The sequence below is a fragment of the Mustela nivalis genome (genome assembly GCF_964662115.1).
Source record: "Mustela nivalis genome assembly, chromosome: 7".
NCBI classification, from domain to species: Eukaryota; Metazoa; Chordata; class Mammalia; order Carnivora; family Mustelidae; genus Mustela; species Mustela nivalis.
The window spans coordinates 104174644-104190340 of NC_139026.1; the positions used below are offsets into that span (position 1 = coordinate 104174644).

Sequence of the window (15697 nt, forward strand, 5' to 3'; positions counted from 1 at the left end):
ACTCATGTTCAGGGACACCTGGGTGGCTTAGTTGATTAAGCGTCTGCCTTCAGTTCAGGTCTTGATCCCAAGATCCTGGAATCAAACCCTGAGCCCAGCATCGGGCTCTCTGATCATCAGGGAGTCTGCTTCTGCTGCTCCCCCTGCTTGTGCTCATTCTCTCTCAAATAAATAAATAAATAAATAAATAAATCTTTAAAAAATAGCTCATGTTCAGTCTTTATGGAGGGCGATTTAGTAATGCTATCAAAATAAAATATACCTACCCTTTGACCTCCAATTTTATTTCTAGCAATTAAAAAAAAAGATTTTATTTATTTATTTGGTACAAAGAGAGAGATAGCAAGAGGGAGAAAAAAGTAGGGGGAGTGGGAGAGGGAGAAGCAGGCTTCCCGCTGAGCAGGGATCCCAGGACCCGGGGTCATGACCTGAGCCGAGGGCAGACACTTAATAACTGAGCCACCCAGGTGCTCAGCAATTTTTTGATAGCAATACTCCCACATGTGTAAAACAAAATATGTTATTATTGTGGAACTTTAAAAAAAAAGATTTATTTATCTATCTGAGAGAGATTGAGAATGCATCTGTGAAAGCAGGGGAGGGGCAGAAAGAGAGGAAGAGAGAGAATCTCAAGCAGATTCCCAACTGAGCACAGAGCCCAGCTATGTATGTACAGGCTCTCTCTCATGACCCTGAGATCACGACCTGAGCTGAAGCCAAGAGTCAGACACTGAACCAGCTGAGCCACCCAGATGCCCCTGGAATTGTTTTTAATAGTAAGATTAGAAATGAATTAAAATGCTTCAAAGGGATCCAGTTAAATGGGGTGACCATATAATGGGATACTATGTAGATGCAGATATAACAACAGAGGAGATTTTTGATACTGACATGGAATTATGGCCAAGCTATTTTGCTAAGTGAAAAAGACAAGGGGAAGGATATACAGAGAATGTGGAAAAAAGGAGGAAGGGAATATGAGTGTTTATATTTGTAAATTACCTCTGGAAAAAACATCAGAAACAGTGACAGTGGTTGCTTCCAGGAAGGGCACTGTGGTGTTTGAGGGTCAGAGTGGAAAAGAGACATTCCACTGTTTACTTGTTGATATTTTCTGAATTTTGATCCATATGAATACCCAAAGCAAGAAAATAAAGTTAAAACCAGAAAAGAAAACGAAAACTTAACTTGCTCTGATTTACACAAAAAGAATGTTTCATGAACCATGTTGTTTTCTTTTCTTCCAGGACCTCCATCCTCATCCTTTTTATCTCCCTGGACTTTTCCTCATGATAGCAAGATGGCTGCCACAACTCAGGCATTATGTTCTCACACAAACATCCTCCACAAAGAAAGAAGGGACAAAGAAAACCAAACACTTTCTCCTAATGATGTTTTTTGTCCTGGGAAGGAAGACTTCCCTATATACATCATTGGTCAGAAATGGACCTCATGTCCATTCTAAACCAATTTCTGGCAAAAGGAAACGGGTTTACTTGCTCCTGGGATTAGGGAAAGGGCCTCTTCTGCTAATATCATGGAATCTTTGTCCTAGTACAGAAATGGGGTTCTGTTCCTAGGAAAGGTACAGAAGTCTGCTGGGGAGTTTGTAGAAAGAATTTATCACAGCCATCAATGTGAACTGCTCCATCTTTTGAAAATAAATAAATAAATAAATAAAAACTTCATTACCCTGGGACAACATAGCCCCACATCTCCCACTGCCAGTACTCTATACCCAGTTATGTCCATCTCTCTTATGGACTGCTGCCTTAGCCTCCTTCCTGGGCTCCCTGCAGCCACGCTGTCATCAGTCTGTGTTGCCTTTGTCCCCTGTGTGATAGAGGAGTGGCATTCTCAGAAGTCAAGTATGGGAGGCTAACTGGATTCAGACCCAGTTGTCCCCTTCTCACCTCTTCTTGTATCTGGTTCTTTCATTCTTTTTTTTTTTTTTTAAGATTTTATTTATTTATTTGACAGACAGAGATTACAAGTAGGCAGAGAGGCAAACAGAAAGAGAGGAGGAAGCAGGCTCCCTGCTGAGCAGAGAGCCTGATGTGGGGCTCAATCCCATGACCATTGGGTCGTGACCTGAGCTGAAGGCAGAGGCTTTTAACCCACTGAGCCACCCAGGCGCCCCTGGTTCTTTCTTTTGAAGATAACAATCAACAGGCTGTCCTCATTGCTTTTCTATCAGCTTTCAATCTAGGGAGAGCTCCTCTCAATATTAAACATGCTCTGTTGGTGTGGCTTGGAGCCTGTTAACTCAGCTCTGGCAAAATAATCATGGGCTGTGTTATAGGCTGAATAGGAGATCCTATAGCCCAGTACCTCAGGACACGACTGTGCTTGGACATAGTCTTTAAAGAGGTAATTAAATTAAACTGAGGTCATTTGGGTGGGCCCTTATGCAATCTGACTGGTGTCTTTATAAGAGGTAGAGATTAGGGGTCCCTGGGTGGCTCAGCTGGTTGAGTGTCCGGCTCAGGTCATGATCTCCTGAGATAACACTCTGCACTGGGCTCGTGCTCAGCACAGAGTCTGCTTGTCCCTCTCTCTCTGCTCTTTCTCTCATTAAAGAAAAAAAGGAGATTAGGACGCAAACAGGAGGGAGAAGACCACGTGCAGACACAGGGAGAAGACAGCTATCAGGAAGCCAAGGAGAGAAGCCTCAGAAGAAACCCACCCTGCTGACACCTTGATCTTGGACTTCTAGCCTCCAGACTGGTGAGAAAATACTTTTCTGTTCTTGAAGCCCCCAGTTTGCAGCGCTTTGTGATGGCAGCCCTAAGAAATTCACACAGACTGGTGTGGTCCTAAGTGTGAACGGTGCCACCTAGGGCCTTAGCACCATTTCTTTAAAAAAGCTTTCATCCGTTTTATTTTATTGAAAAATGTATAAAATTTGGTTTTTATCTAAATACATTGGAGTAATGATTAAGGATTCACATAGTCTGGCTCTGGCATACTGGAAGAGAGGGGGATTAACTATAAAGATACAGCTCACTATAGCTTTAAAAAAAAAAATTAAGGGGCGCCTGGGTGGCTCAGTGGGTTAAGCCGCTGCCTTCGGCTCAGGTCATGATCTCAGGGTCCTGGGATCGAGTCCCGCATCGGGCTCTCTGCTCAGCAGGGAGCCTGCTTCCTCCTCTCTCTCTCTCTGCCTGCCTCTCTGCCTACTTGTGATATCTCTCTGTCAAATAAATAAATAAAATCTTTAAAAAAAAAAAATTAAAAAATTTTTTATTTTATTTTATTAGAGAGAGAGAAAAAGAACAGGGAGAGGGGCAGAGGGAGAAGCAGACTCCCCACTGAGCAAGGAGCCTGACTCAGGACTCAATCCCAGGACCCCGGGATCATGACCTGAGCCGAGGGCAGATGTTAAACTGACTGAGCCACCCAGGTGCCCCATGACTTAATTCTTAAAAAAGGAATTTGGATTTAATACTTTCATGGTCAACCTTAAATAACCCATCCGCTCAGTTGGCTCAGATGGCTACGTGTCCCGCAGCCGTGCCATCCTGATGAGCGCCAGCAACAGAGTTCTTAACACTAGACCCACACGGTGGCCTTTTATGGAAGGCGAAGTCCTCTGGCAGCTGCTTCCCTCACAATCCTTCATGTGCAGGTTGTCTCCACCAGGCAGTGACACAGATAAATTCTAGGGCCCAAACATTTCCTAGCAGAAGAGCTTGAGCAAAATAAGACAAAACGGAATAAACAAGTAAAAATCATGAGTGCCCCTTCTGAAGGAGCACCGAAGGAGGTTGGCCTGAATCTCTTCACCGACAGAATGTGAACTTGGTCTCTCATATTTTATCTCTGAAGTGCGTGTCTTTCCCTTTGACCGGCCATGTGGAAAGAACACTCTTTCCACTTTGCACTGTGGCTGGGGGTGTGAGAATTGGCTCCGACTGAATGCCTGGGGGACGTGAAGAAGATCTGCTTATTTGAGAAAACCAGTCCCCCATCCCGCCCCCACCCACCCTCCCCGCCACCCCCCCCTTTTTTTTTAACCTTTTCGGGGTTAAATTCTATGCAGGTGTGTGGTTTGTGAAGGTTTTACCTCCAGAACCAGCCTGACTGGGTGGAAATCCAGCTTTGCCATTTGCAACTGAATTGGGCAAGTCATTTACCCTCTCTGTGCCTCAGTTTCCCCATTTGTTCAAGGAGAATATTGAAAGTATCTCTCTCAGGGAGATGCAGTGAGGATTGCATAAGTTAATACTATAAAGTGTCTGGAGCACTGTCTGGCACCCTGTCAGCCAACCCAGGTTAATACTGTTATCACCTAAATTACATACACCAGCCCTTTGTAGGATTGTATTTTAATGTTTTGACCTTTGCCTTTGACATTGCCCCAGTGGAACAGCATTTCTCTGAGAATCCCAAGAAAATGAGTGATCTAGGTCTCAATCTGTTTATTTGCATGTGGTTACAATTTATAAATACACTTGCCATTTTCCTCCCCCTCCCAAACTCTCCCTTCTACCCAGTAACTGTGTCCAAACCCCCCAGTTGTCAGTCATTCCCTTTCCCGTCCAGGCAGAGAGGGGAGGGGCAATCCTCCATGAACCCCATCTTCCTACAGGGTCTACTTCAGTCCGTGTGAAGGGTGGGCTCTCAAAGGGCCTCTGAAGCTTGGGGAGGAGCACCATGAATCTGCTGGAGGTCCCGCGATGTCCTCACCCATGACCATGTGGCCGGCCTCCTGCTCGGCCGTGTGGAGGCTGTCGAGTGCCGTGGTGGGCGGCAGTGAGCATCACATGCCCGGTCCGTGCTGGAAGCTGAGCTGTCGCAGGCCCCGTGGGCAGGAGGGTCTGCAATGAAGTCTCAGGCCCGCTCAGCTGCTGGTGAGAGTCTTGTGGGGGGTACCTACCCAGCCAGTGCCCGGCCCTGCTCTCGGAGGTGCGTCTGAGGCCTGACCCCTCATGGTCTGCCTCTCAGGGGCCCGACCCAGGCCCTCGGTCAGTCCTGCGTGGGTAGGGCAGCCTCAGGGAGAAGGTGCTCTTGCACATCCCTTCTCCTGGCTGTTCCCAGACTCCAAGAGGCATGGGTGACAAGTTGGGTCCTTGGCTCTGTTAGAGGGCGTGGCAGCCCAGTGTCTCTGTTTCAGCCAGGTGCCAAGCTTTGCCATCCTCCTGGTAGGGTGTGGAGAGCCCAGGAGGGCCAGGGGCACCCTCTTCAGGGGTGGGGTATGGAGGCTCTGGGGAAGCAGGGGGATCTCCGGGGCCCCGTGCTCCCCCCAGAACCGGCCCATTGTAGATGTAGATGTTGCCGGTGACAGTCACAGACCCACCAGTGACATGAATGCCGCTGGTACCTGTGGGAAAGGAGGACGACTGAGAGGGGCTGATGGCAAGCTGTTGGGAGTCTCTGTCTTGCTCTGCTTCAGTCTTCTTATTTCCGTCTGGCCCACACTCGCCTCCTACCCACCATCCCTCCCACCCCACTCTTCCTTCCCTCCCCCTCTCCTCCCTGCTACCTGCCCTAGGCTCACCATGGGCCACCTGGCTTTGCTCTGGGAGCTCGGGCTCCAGCTCCCTGGCCTGGCTGAGAGGACTCTGCTGCTGCAGCATCTCTTCCTCCAAACCTGGGGGTGCTGGGAGCCTGGCCGAAGCGGGGGCCAGGTCTCCAAAGGGCAGAAGTGGCTTTACCAGGTCAGGGAAATGTGGGTTGACCCTTGGAGGCTCCCAGCTTCCATCAGCAGTATTTGATTCCTCTCCCTGGAGGAGAGAGGCAGAGAACCAACTGATGACATGGGCTTTCCCAGCTTTCTTGAATTCCCACACCCCATCCCATGCTTAGGCAGCTCACTGTTCTCCTCTACTCCACTTCATGTTCCCTGCCACAGGGCCTTTGCACTTGATGCCCCTCTTCTTGGGGCACTTTCCCTGAGATGTTCTGATGGATGGCTCCCTCATTTCTTCAGCTCTCTGCTCAAATATCAGTTTGTCAGAGAGGTCCTCTCTGTCCACTCTAAGATAATGTACCCCCACCCTTTGACACTGTCACTGTCCCCCTACTGAGCTTTATTTAGCAACTGTCACCCACTTATATGTATTTCTTTAACTTTAGTCTTGCTCCCTTGGCCTGTAACTCCAGGAGGGCAGGAACTTTGCTTTGTTCACTGCTATATCCATGGTGCCCAGAACGGAGCCTGGCACATGGTAGGCTCAAACACTTATTAATTGAGTGGATGTTGAAGCCTACACACTCTTACCCTGCCTATCCCACCCTGTTCACTTAGCCCAGCCTGGCCCTCCCTGCTGCCTTCTCAGCCTTTCCCATTACCTCTGGACGCCTCTTCAGCAGGGATCCTGCAACGGAAAATGAGATGGGGGTCAGGCCTCCAGTAGGCCCTGGGCCCCCTGGCTTGCACCGTTCACAGCCTGCCGGGGTATATGCCCCCCACCGTGGGTTCCCAGGGCTATCGTTGCCCTTATCTCCGGCCTCAGAATAGGGGGCTGGGTGGAGAGGATGTCCGTGCTGGGGGCGGGCATCGCAAGTCTTCCCTCCCTCATGCAGGTGAGGGCAGCCAGCTGGCCAGGCCTGCCTCCCTGCTTGTATCCAGCTTCTTCCTACCTAGCTTCCTGCAGAGAGAGGGGTGGCTCTTCCAGGTGCAGGCCAGGACGGTGGTGAGGAGCAGGAATGAGGCCAGTGGCAGCAGGATGGCCAGCACCATCATAGTTCCTGTGGGGACAGCAGACAGGAGAGCCGTGATGACAGGGGAAAGGGCAGGGTGGGCGGGGTGGGGGGCTACCTAAGGACCAGGTTTCCAGTAGTCTGGGCAACCTACAGAAAAGGGGGAGCAGCTTTTCCTTTCCAGACCCACTATAGCTCCTAAAGGCAGAATTAGAGAAACTTCCCTTGGGTTACAGAGAAGGGAAACCAAGTTGGACTTGGAGAGGACCTGCTGACAGCCAGGAGCAACTCACGGATGGAGATCTTTGGGGGTGGTGCTGGTGGCCACCACATAGAGACCAGGGAAAGAGGCACTTTGTGGGTCAGAACAGATGCATGGGCAGTTGGGTTTCCAGGGCTGGAAAAGGGGGTGGGAGGCAGTACAGGGAGGGTGGGGCTTAGGTTTGTAAGTGACTCAGGACACAGGGTAGAGCAACACTTCTGTGGACCTGCCTGTCCTAGAGAGAGGCCACTGTAGGGGATGAGTTTGCCCCTCTGTCTCTGTGGGGTGTTGCTGGGGGTGAAAGAGGAGAGGCTGCAAGTTCCCCACCCCCTTGCTCAGGGCCAATTCCAGGAGGGGGAGGGAGGGACTTGGGTTTCTCAGATTCTGGTATGTAGCCTTGGTAATTTCTGTCTTTCACAGCAGAGTCTATAGTGCCCATCACGTGTGTCTGGAGAAGGTTAGGAAGGCTTGGAGAGTTGCATCCTGGAAGCTTGCCCTTTCTGATCCACCTAAACTTGGGGCTTAAGGGAGGATAGAGTGGGAGGTCTGGGAAAAAAACTGGACCTGGAGTTCAAGACCTCTGGGTTCCAGCCCTGTTGGGTGACTTTTTAAGTCATTCCTCCTTTTGGACCATATCAAAGGTAAAATGAGGGGGTTAGGTACATATAGTCTAAAATTCCAGCTCTAAAGTGCCAGTGGCATGATACATGGTTATAAAATAACAAGAGGACATGGAAAAAGATTTAGGATATATCTGAGTGAAAAGTCAAGTTACAAAATATTCAAATGACTCCACTTTTAGAAAAACAACTGGAAGGATATATTAAGAAATGTTGAGTGGATATGTTAAGTAATGGTCCTGTGGGTGGTTTTTAGTTTTGTTTCTCTGAATTTTCTGATTTTCTACAGTATGCATGCATTTATGGCACGGGCTCTGAAGTAAGAAAGAACTGAGTATAGGTTTTCATAACATCAGTTACCACCTGTGTGATCTGGGGCAAGCCACATAAACTCTGCTGAACCTCCTTCCTTCTGTGAACATAATAACAGAACTACAGTTGACCCCGGAACAACATAGGGGTTAGGGGCGCCGACCCCTGTGCAGTCGAAAATCCATGTATAACTTTTGATTCCCAAGAAGTCTTCACTCTGAATAGTCTGCTGTTGGCTAGAAGCCTTACCAGTAACACAGCTGATTAATGCAGGTTATGTATTTATATAATACTGTGTTCTCACAATAAAGTGAGAGCAAAGAAAATGTTATTGAGAAAATCATAAGGAAGAGAAAATGATTTACAGCACTGTGCTGTATTTTTTTTTTTTTAAAAAGCCACATATAAGTGAACCTGCGCAGTCATGTTGTTCAAGGGTCATCTGTACTTTGTAGAGTCATTAAGCAAGATTAAAAGAGTTAGGGACGCCTGGGTAGCTCAGTGAGTTAAGCATCTGGCTTTGGCTCGGGTCATGATCCCAGGGTCCTGGGATGGAGCCCTGCTTCAGACTCCTTGCTCAGTGGGGAGCCTGCTTCTCCCTCTGCCTGCCTCTCCCCCTGTGTGTGCTCTCTCTCTGTCTCAAATAAATATATAAAATCTTAAAAAAATATATTAAATGAGTTAGTGATTGTCAGGTGCCGACAGAGTGTCTGACACACTAGCTCTTGATAAATGAAAGATATCATTATTTGGTAACTTAAAAAAAGTTAATAAACTCTCTCCCAACTAATAATCTTTACAGTCATTGAAAATATCCCTCAATCATTTGCTGGGCTAGGAAACCAATAAGCTCACAGAAACAAACAAACAAACAAAAAGCAACAAACTGAGAAAGAGTCAAATGTGGGGTGAATTTTCTAATAATATAAGCATGTAATGTAATAAACAGATTCTCAGTCTAGTGAGTAGATTATATGACAGTGGCAGGTCCAAAGCGATGACAGTGATGTCAGCTACAACTTCATGTCAGAGTAGAAGTGGTCCTTGGCACACATTGTATGTAACTTACAAGTTATATGTATATATATAACATTATGTATGTGTATACATATATATGTGTATACATGTTATAGATATGTTATGTGTAACATATATAACATGTACACACATATGTATGTATCTTTTAATGTTATATACATATAACATAAGTGTTATATGTTATATACATATTTTAATGTTTTATATATATATAACATAAAAATAGTATATGTTAAGTTGGCCTTGGGATACTCCCTAAGGAACTTCTCCACTTGCCCCAATTCTGAGATGCATTCAGCTTTTCCCCACTTTTTGAGATAGAAGGAATAAAGGCATCTTCCCAGACTTCCCTCCCCACCCTACCCCCACCCCCGCCCTGCCCCATGTGCCCCTCAGCCCCAGGCCCTCACCTGGCATCTCGGAGTGCTCTGGGGGATTTCTGCAGCTGGCGTCAGACTGGGCAGTGCCTGGAACTGCCTCCACCAGGCCCTGCTCCTCACACCTGCAGCAGAGAGGCCCGATTCAGGTGGGCACAGGGCTGGGAGTGGCAGGGTGAGCCCATGCGTGCGAGCATAGGGTGGTCAGCAGCTGGCACTTCTAGGATGGTGGAGGAGTGGGGTGAGGGGACACTCACCTTGTATGGGGCTGGCAGCGGGCCCTGGGGGAGGAGGTGTTCTGGAAGTGGCCTGCCTTACAGGGCACACAGTTTCTGTTAACTATCCCGACTTCATCTGGCAAGAGAAAAGCAAGGCCAGCCACGGTGAGTAGGCACGGGTGGGGGGCAGGTCTTTCCATGCTGTGAATTTCCGCTGGTCCCTGCCTCCCTGCCCATCTCATTCCGTGGCACCTTTCCTGATCTTCCTCTTGCTGAGAGAAGCTTTCTGAGATTCTGCCTCTGTCCAGGTGTCTCTGCAGACCCCTGTGGTGGGTCTTTCACAGGGAAGGAGAGGCGGCTCTTTATACCCAAGAGAACTACCTGGGCGGTTCCCCCCCCCAGCCCTGGAAGGTGCTCCCTGCACCCAGCGTCCTTCCTGCCCTCCTCCCACAGCAACCTCTGACCTGTCAGCTTGGCCTCAGTGCCTGGTGGGCAGTCGGAGAGTGGCTCACAGTGTACACACTCCGTGTCCCAGTGCACGCAGAACATTCCTGGCTGGCAGCGGCACTGGGTCTTCTGTCTGCTGGTGCAAGGCATGGTCTCCTCGAAGCCCAGCACTGGTGGGGAGACAGGAGAGCTCAGCGGAGGGCCCACGCTCTGGGTGATCCCAGCCTCCCCCGAGACCCCTGCCACTTACTCTGGTCACAGGGGCGGCACAGCTGGCAGAAGGAGAGATGGTTCCAGTGCTCGTTGTAGGAATTTTCGGGACACTGGGCACAAACGGTGTTCTGGCTGCGGCTGCATTCCATGGAGACGTGTGTGCCTGGAATGGGAGTTGGGCCCTGCAGTGTCAGGGGAGCCCGGATCCCCCCTTGCCTCTGCAGCTCTGCTTGCTGCAAGACCCTGTCCTCTGGAGAGCCACCCACGAAGGATGGCTGGCTGGCTTTCCTGGGAGATGGTGTCTGTCTTCCCTCCGAGGCAGCAGCGGGGTGGGCCAGAGTCCCCTGCCACTCACCTCCCATCCTCAGCTTCCTCGGGCCATTGCCTCTCACCTGGGGGGCAGCGGGAGCAGCAGACCTGATGCTTGGGTTCGTAGTACTCCTTTTCCCAGTCCCAGCACGTTCGGTTCTCCGTGTGGTATGGACGCTCCTTCACGGGGAGATGGAGGTGGGGGGGAGAATTACTCAGGGGTCTGCTGGGAAGGGCACAGGGACTAGAGAGGGGACTGTGCAGACCCCCTTTTGCCCTCCCAAGCCAGCCACCACCCACCTACATGGGCCCCTCCCTCACCAGTCGGGCCTGGGATGCTGCCAGGAGACAGCAGAGGCCCAGGATGAGAGGCCCCCAGGCCAGGCCGCAGGGGGAGGCGGCCCATGGCAGGCGCATGGCGGCCAGTAGGCCAGTCGGCCAGATGGGTGGAGGCCGGGGCAGGAAGATGGGAGGCCTGCACGTCCTGGGCAGTGGTGGCAGCAAGCTCCCAAGCCCAGGGCCTGGGACAGGGCTCGGGCTGACGTGCCCCCGAGGGCCGTGCGGCCGGCCCTGGCCTGGCCTCCAGGGCTCCAGCGCCGGCTCAGGAAGTGGGAGTGGAGCAAGCCGGCCTTCGGGGCGGGGACAGGGAGCTCTGGGAGCAGAGGCAGCTGTCGCAATCGGGGAAGAGGAACAGGCTTGGCTGCCCCGATGCAGGGCGGGAGGGGGCGGCCGGGAAAGCACGTGAGGGCTGCAGGGCCGGAACCGGGCCTCCTCCCTTCTTCGGAAGCCTGGCCAGCAGGGGAGGACTGGAGGGGTTGGCTAGGTGGGAAAGGGCAGCAGAGTCAGTGGACAATGCTCAGATGAGCCTTGGAGAGCAGGGCAGAACTGACTTGGAACAGAGAGAGACAGACAGAGCTGTGTCCAGCTGGGTGCCAGCTCTGAAAGTGGAAGGGCCTGTGGCTGACAGACATCTCCTTTGGGCAGGGACCCCCAGGGACCCACAGTCAGCCAGCCAGCCAACTGCAGCATCTGGGAAACAGAAGTCCCACTTGGCATCCATCTGGATGCCTGGGAGTTCCTGCCCTGTTGTGTGACTTTTTAAGACAAGCTACAAAGGCATAACAAGTCAGACAGCCCTCCCTGTGCATGATCCATCCCTGTGCTGCGCAGGTCACCAAGAAGACACTGCAGAGAGGGCGGCGGTCTCCGCTCCCCTGTTCTTAGATGACAGGGAGGAACGGGTAGACCCAGTACCCGAAGATGAGGAGGGGCAGCTGCCCTAAAGCTGGACAACCTTGGCCTTCAGTTCCAGCTTCCTCACCCAGGAGACTGAATCCCTCCGCATGGGAGGAGGCTGAAAGCGCACCCGTCCAGCCCCCTCGCCTCAAGGGTGAGAAGACGGAGGCTGAGGGGGCCACTGAGAGGAGACCGGGATTCCAGGGGGTTTGGTCTTATCCCTACCCCCTTTCTTCCCATCATTTCCCTGCGACCCATTAACAGCACCCCCATGTCCCCTGATGCCAGGCTTTCTGGTCTTTAGGTCTCTGTGCTCCTGGCTAGCTCCCATCTGTCCTTGAGCTTCAGCAGGGCTCTGGGGAGCACCCCCCCCATCCCACCCAGGCTGCTCGGCTCCCACCCGACTGCAGTCTGGGACCTGCTGCTTTCTGCCTCCTGCCCCACCAGGTTGTGAACTCTGTGATGGTCTGGGTGGAATCTTTAAGTCCGGCTCCCAGTGCTTAGCCCAGTCTGGCCCATGCCCAGTGTTCGGTATGTATTTATGGAGTAAACGAGGAGGCCTTGTTCATATCACCCAGACAGTCTGTGCAGACCCAGCCTGGAGTTCAGAGTTCCTGATTCCTGGGCTCCAAGCTCGATCAACAACCATGCTGCCTCCTTGTGACTTGGACTGTCTCCTTTGGCGTGAGGGTCTCACTTACTCTCCGGACATAGGCTGCCTAGGCACCGTCCCACCCCTCTCCCTGCAGGGCCCTGCACTCATCCTTGCAGTGGTTGGTCTGACTGGCTGGATAGGTCTTGGTGGGGAGCTGGGAAGTCCTGGTGCAAGAGTGCGTCTGGGGAGGAGGGCTCCCAAGAGAGTGAAGGGCCTGCCTGAGTGTAGACAGCTCAGTTCACTCTCCTGGTACAAGCCTGAGATCTGTACTCTGTGGGCAGTGTTTATCCGGAGGGTCCAAGGCTGCCTGGAAAGGGAAGACATTTCAGAGCAGCATGCACAGCTTGGGGCTGCTGCTCTTTCCCCGTCAAAGTAACTGGGGGCTGGGACTGGACTCAGCACTGAGCTCTCCAGTACATGGAGGCATGTCTGTGTGTCTGGGGTCCCCAGAGCCTTTTTTCTCCTTTTTCTTTTTTACATTTTATTATGGAAATTTGCACTAACATATACGTCCACAAAAGGGGAGAAAATAATATTGTGAACTCCAGCTTGGGCTCCTGGCAGTTTCCTCCATACAGCCTTCCTCCATTCTTCCAATCTTCCCTTGATTGTTTAGAAGCAACCCCCAGACACAGATCATGTCACTTGAAAGTATGGCAGGATTTGATCCAAAAGACAGGAGGAACTTCTGTTTCTTTTAACTGAGGTATAATTCATAAACAACGAAATGCATAAAGTATACTAACCTTATGCATACAGATCAGTGAATTTTCACTTTTGTATGTTTTTTGTGTATCTCCCTACGACACTTCCTGTACTTCAAAGGTTTCTGCTTCACAGGTAAGCACTATCTCAGGTCTTTTTAAAGCCCAACTGGCTGGACTACGTTCTTTTTTCTGCTGCCAATTTCATGCTGTCACGTCAGCCTTCAAGGACTCTCTGGATCCTAGACGAGAGCCTTAAGATCTGGACTTTTATCCTGGTCTATCACTTCCTCACTTCCTCTCTCTGAGCCTCTTTTTTTTTTTTTTTCCCCTTTGCCAGTCACCTGCCGGTTTGCTTACAGATCTGTTCTCTAGTTTCCTCGGCGCTGTGCTGAATTACTATTGGAAACTACATTTCCCAGATTCCTTTTTCCTCCGGCTTCCGGGTAGGTTCAGCCAGTAGGAAGACAGGTGGGAGGAGGACTGGCAGGTGGGAGGAGGAAAGAAGCCAGGCTCCTCTCTCTGCTTTCAGACATCGGACCTCACCTGCGGTTCGTTGTGCTTCTTCCTTCTCTCCTTTCATAATCCCATCTCCTCTTAGGCAGCCCCTACTATTTACTTCCTGCCGAATGGTTAGGGGGCCTCTGGGTCTATAATGCTACATGACCCTGCTGGTTTTCCAGCCCTGGAGGTGAGGCGGCTTCCTGCTTTGCTGCATTCTGGGTTGTCTTGCTGTCCCCCTTGGCTTCTTATCTCCTTCATCACCCATGGCCCAATCCCCTGGGTTAAATTTCTTCTACTTGAAAGACTCAGAGCTTTTCCTGTTTCTAAGCTGGACCATGATGGACAAAGCTTAGCAAGAAATGGTTATTACGCCCACCCAGTCCTCTCCAGGAGGTTGAAGGAAACTCACAGCGGAGATCCATGAATTCTTTATGGACAGGGCATTGTCTTGGTTTCTCTCCTTTGTGTTCTTCGCCAGCTTCCTTCAAGTTGTATTGATTTTCCTTGGGCAGCGCCAGGCCTCGACGGTGTACCCCACAGATTCTCAGAACATTTTGGGAGTGGGGCTCTTCTCCCAGGCCTTCCTCTAAGGGGCCTGCTGAGAGATCCTTCTTCCCAGAGGTCCAGGAAGAATCCAAAAAGGGGGTTGGTGGGAATGGATTCTTTAAAAAAAATTTTTAAGAAAGATTTTGTTTATTTATTTGACACAGCACAAGTGGTGTGGGGGGCGGCCGGGGGAGGTGGCAGGCAGAGGGAGAGGAAGAAGCAGGCCCTCTGCTGAGCAGGGCCTCGATTTCAGGGAGGCTTGATCCTAGCACCCTGGGATCATGACCTGAGTTGAAGACAGAGGCGTAACTGACTACGCCACCCAGGCGCCCCACGAATGGATTCTTTTGGATACTCTTGCTTTTGTTCCTCTTCCCCATGCTGCTCTTAGCCAACTAGTGCCCTTAGAAAGGGTCTGGGAAACACTGAGAGATGTGTCATGGGTGAGGGCCAGCCTCTTCCAGGTTGTTTGCATTTTAACTGGGGACCATCCTTCTCTATAATCCCAAAGAATCATCCAGTTGTCATTTGTGCCAAGGTAGAGAAATCCTGCCTTGACGCAAAGGAATAAACTTCTAATGGTGAACTTCTAAGCCTCCTGCCAGGTGACCGGAGTAGGAATGGCAAGGAGGAATTTTCTGGTGCATCCTTTTAGGTTAAGGAGAAATCCACACCATGTAAGTGCAGATAGAAGTATCACTGTTTTCCACAGTGGGCAGCCCAGTGTTGAAACGCTAATTAGCTCACTACTTAAGTGAGAACAGAGAGTTGCATTTAATTGAGTGACTCATTTTTTACACTAGAAAGGATAGAAGCTGAAATGGAAAAAGTGAAGGAAATTTAGATAAATTAATAGATGACAAATTAATGAGTTATCCAAGGAAATCAGGATGTTTGATGGAGATGCTTTCTTCTAGCGCATCGCTTTCTGTCAAAGATGAACCTTGAGTCTGAAGATGCTGATTTTGTGGTCTTCCGCAGAGTGGGTCAACGAAGAGTGATCAGTAGACAGTGGGGCCACCAAGATGAATAAACTTAGCACCTGTTCTTAGAGAACTCAGTAGGATCTGTGCACACGCACACACACAAACCCATATGTGCACACATGCACAGGTTAATAGTATCCAGCAGAAAGTGCCGCCATAGAATTCTCAACAAGGCTTCTCTGGGAGTGTGGGTGAGAAAGTGATTATTTCCATCATGTCCTTTTTCCCAGAGAGCAAAAGGCCAGAAGACCCTTTAAACTCAGGACCCTCATCCCACTGCAGACCCTCTATATTACTTCTCTCCCTGTAGCCTGTTCCCATTTTATGGTCAAAACCTAGGATTAGGGGATGGCTAGAGCTGGGAGGGAAGGAACAGCTTGGGAGAGGCTGGGGGAACTTCCAAACTGAGGAAAACAAGGCCCTGGGTCCACAGCAGAGCAAGACTCCACTTCTTTGGAAGTCAGGAGAAGAATACTGAGCAGGGAAAAAAGAAAAGGCTCAGTTGTCCTTCTGGCTTCCCTCCTAACTCCTGGGTGACTTTGGGCAGGTCACTTTGCTTCTCCGGGGCCATGGTTCCTTCTTGCATTAAGTCAATTGGAAGGGGCCTTTGGGACCATCTGGGCTG

At 50.5% G+C, this 15697-nt stretch overlaps 2 protein-coding genes across 3 annotated transcripts in view; one reads left to right on the plus strand and one right to left on the minus strand.

Annotated features, from left to right (window-relative positions):
- The window catches only part of VAMP1 (vesicle associated membrane protein 1), a 74252-nt gene extending 72546 nt beyond the window's left edge, over positions 1-1706 (plus strand). For both annotated transcript variants that reach the window (XM_082742723.1, XM_082742724.1), the window contains exon 6: positions 1248-1706. In XM_082742723.1, the coding sequence (XP_082598849.1) occupies positions 1248-1465 (218 nt within the window). In that variant the 3' untranslated portion in view covers positions 1466-1706. The remainder of the gene's footprint in view (positions 1-1247) is intronic.
- A 2700-nt stretch (positions 1707-4406) lies between these two features.
- On the minus strand, positions 4407-11093 carry LTBR (lymphotoxin beta receptor). The gene is made up of 10 exons (XM_082742726.1): positions 10763-11093; positions 10525-10621; positions 10170-10295; positions 9937-10089; positions 9512-9608; positions 9288-9379; positions 6586-6693; positions 6295-6320; positions 5501-5726; positions 4407-5323 (listed from the first exon to the last, which is right to left on the minus strand). The coding sequence occupies exons 1-10, from the start codon at positions 10856-10858 to the stop codon at positions 5082-5084; spliced, it is 1263 nt and encodes a 420-aa protein (XP_082598852.1). The 5' UTR covers positions 10859-11093; the 3' UTR covers positions 4407-5081.
- Positions 11094-15697: the final 4604 nt, after the last annotated feature.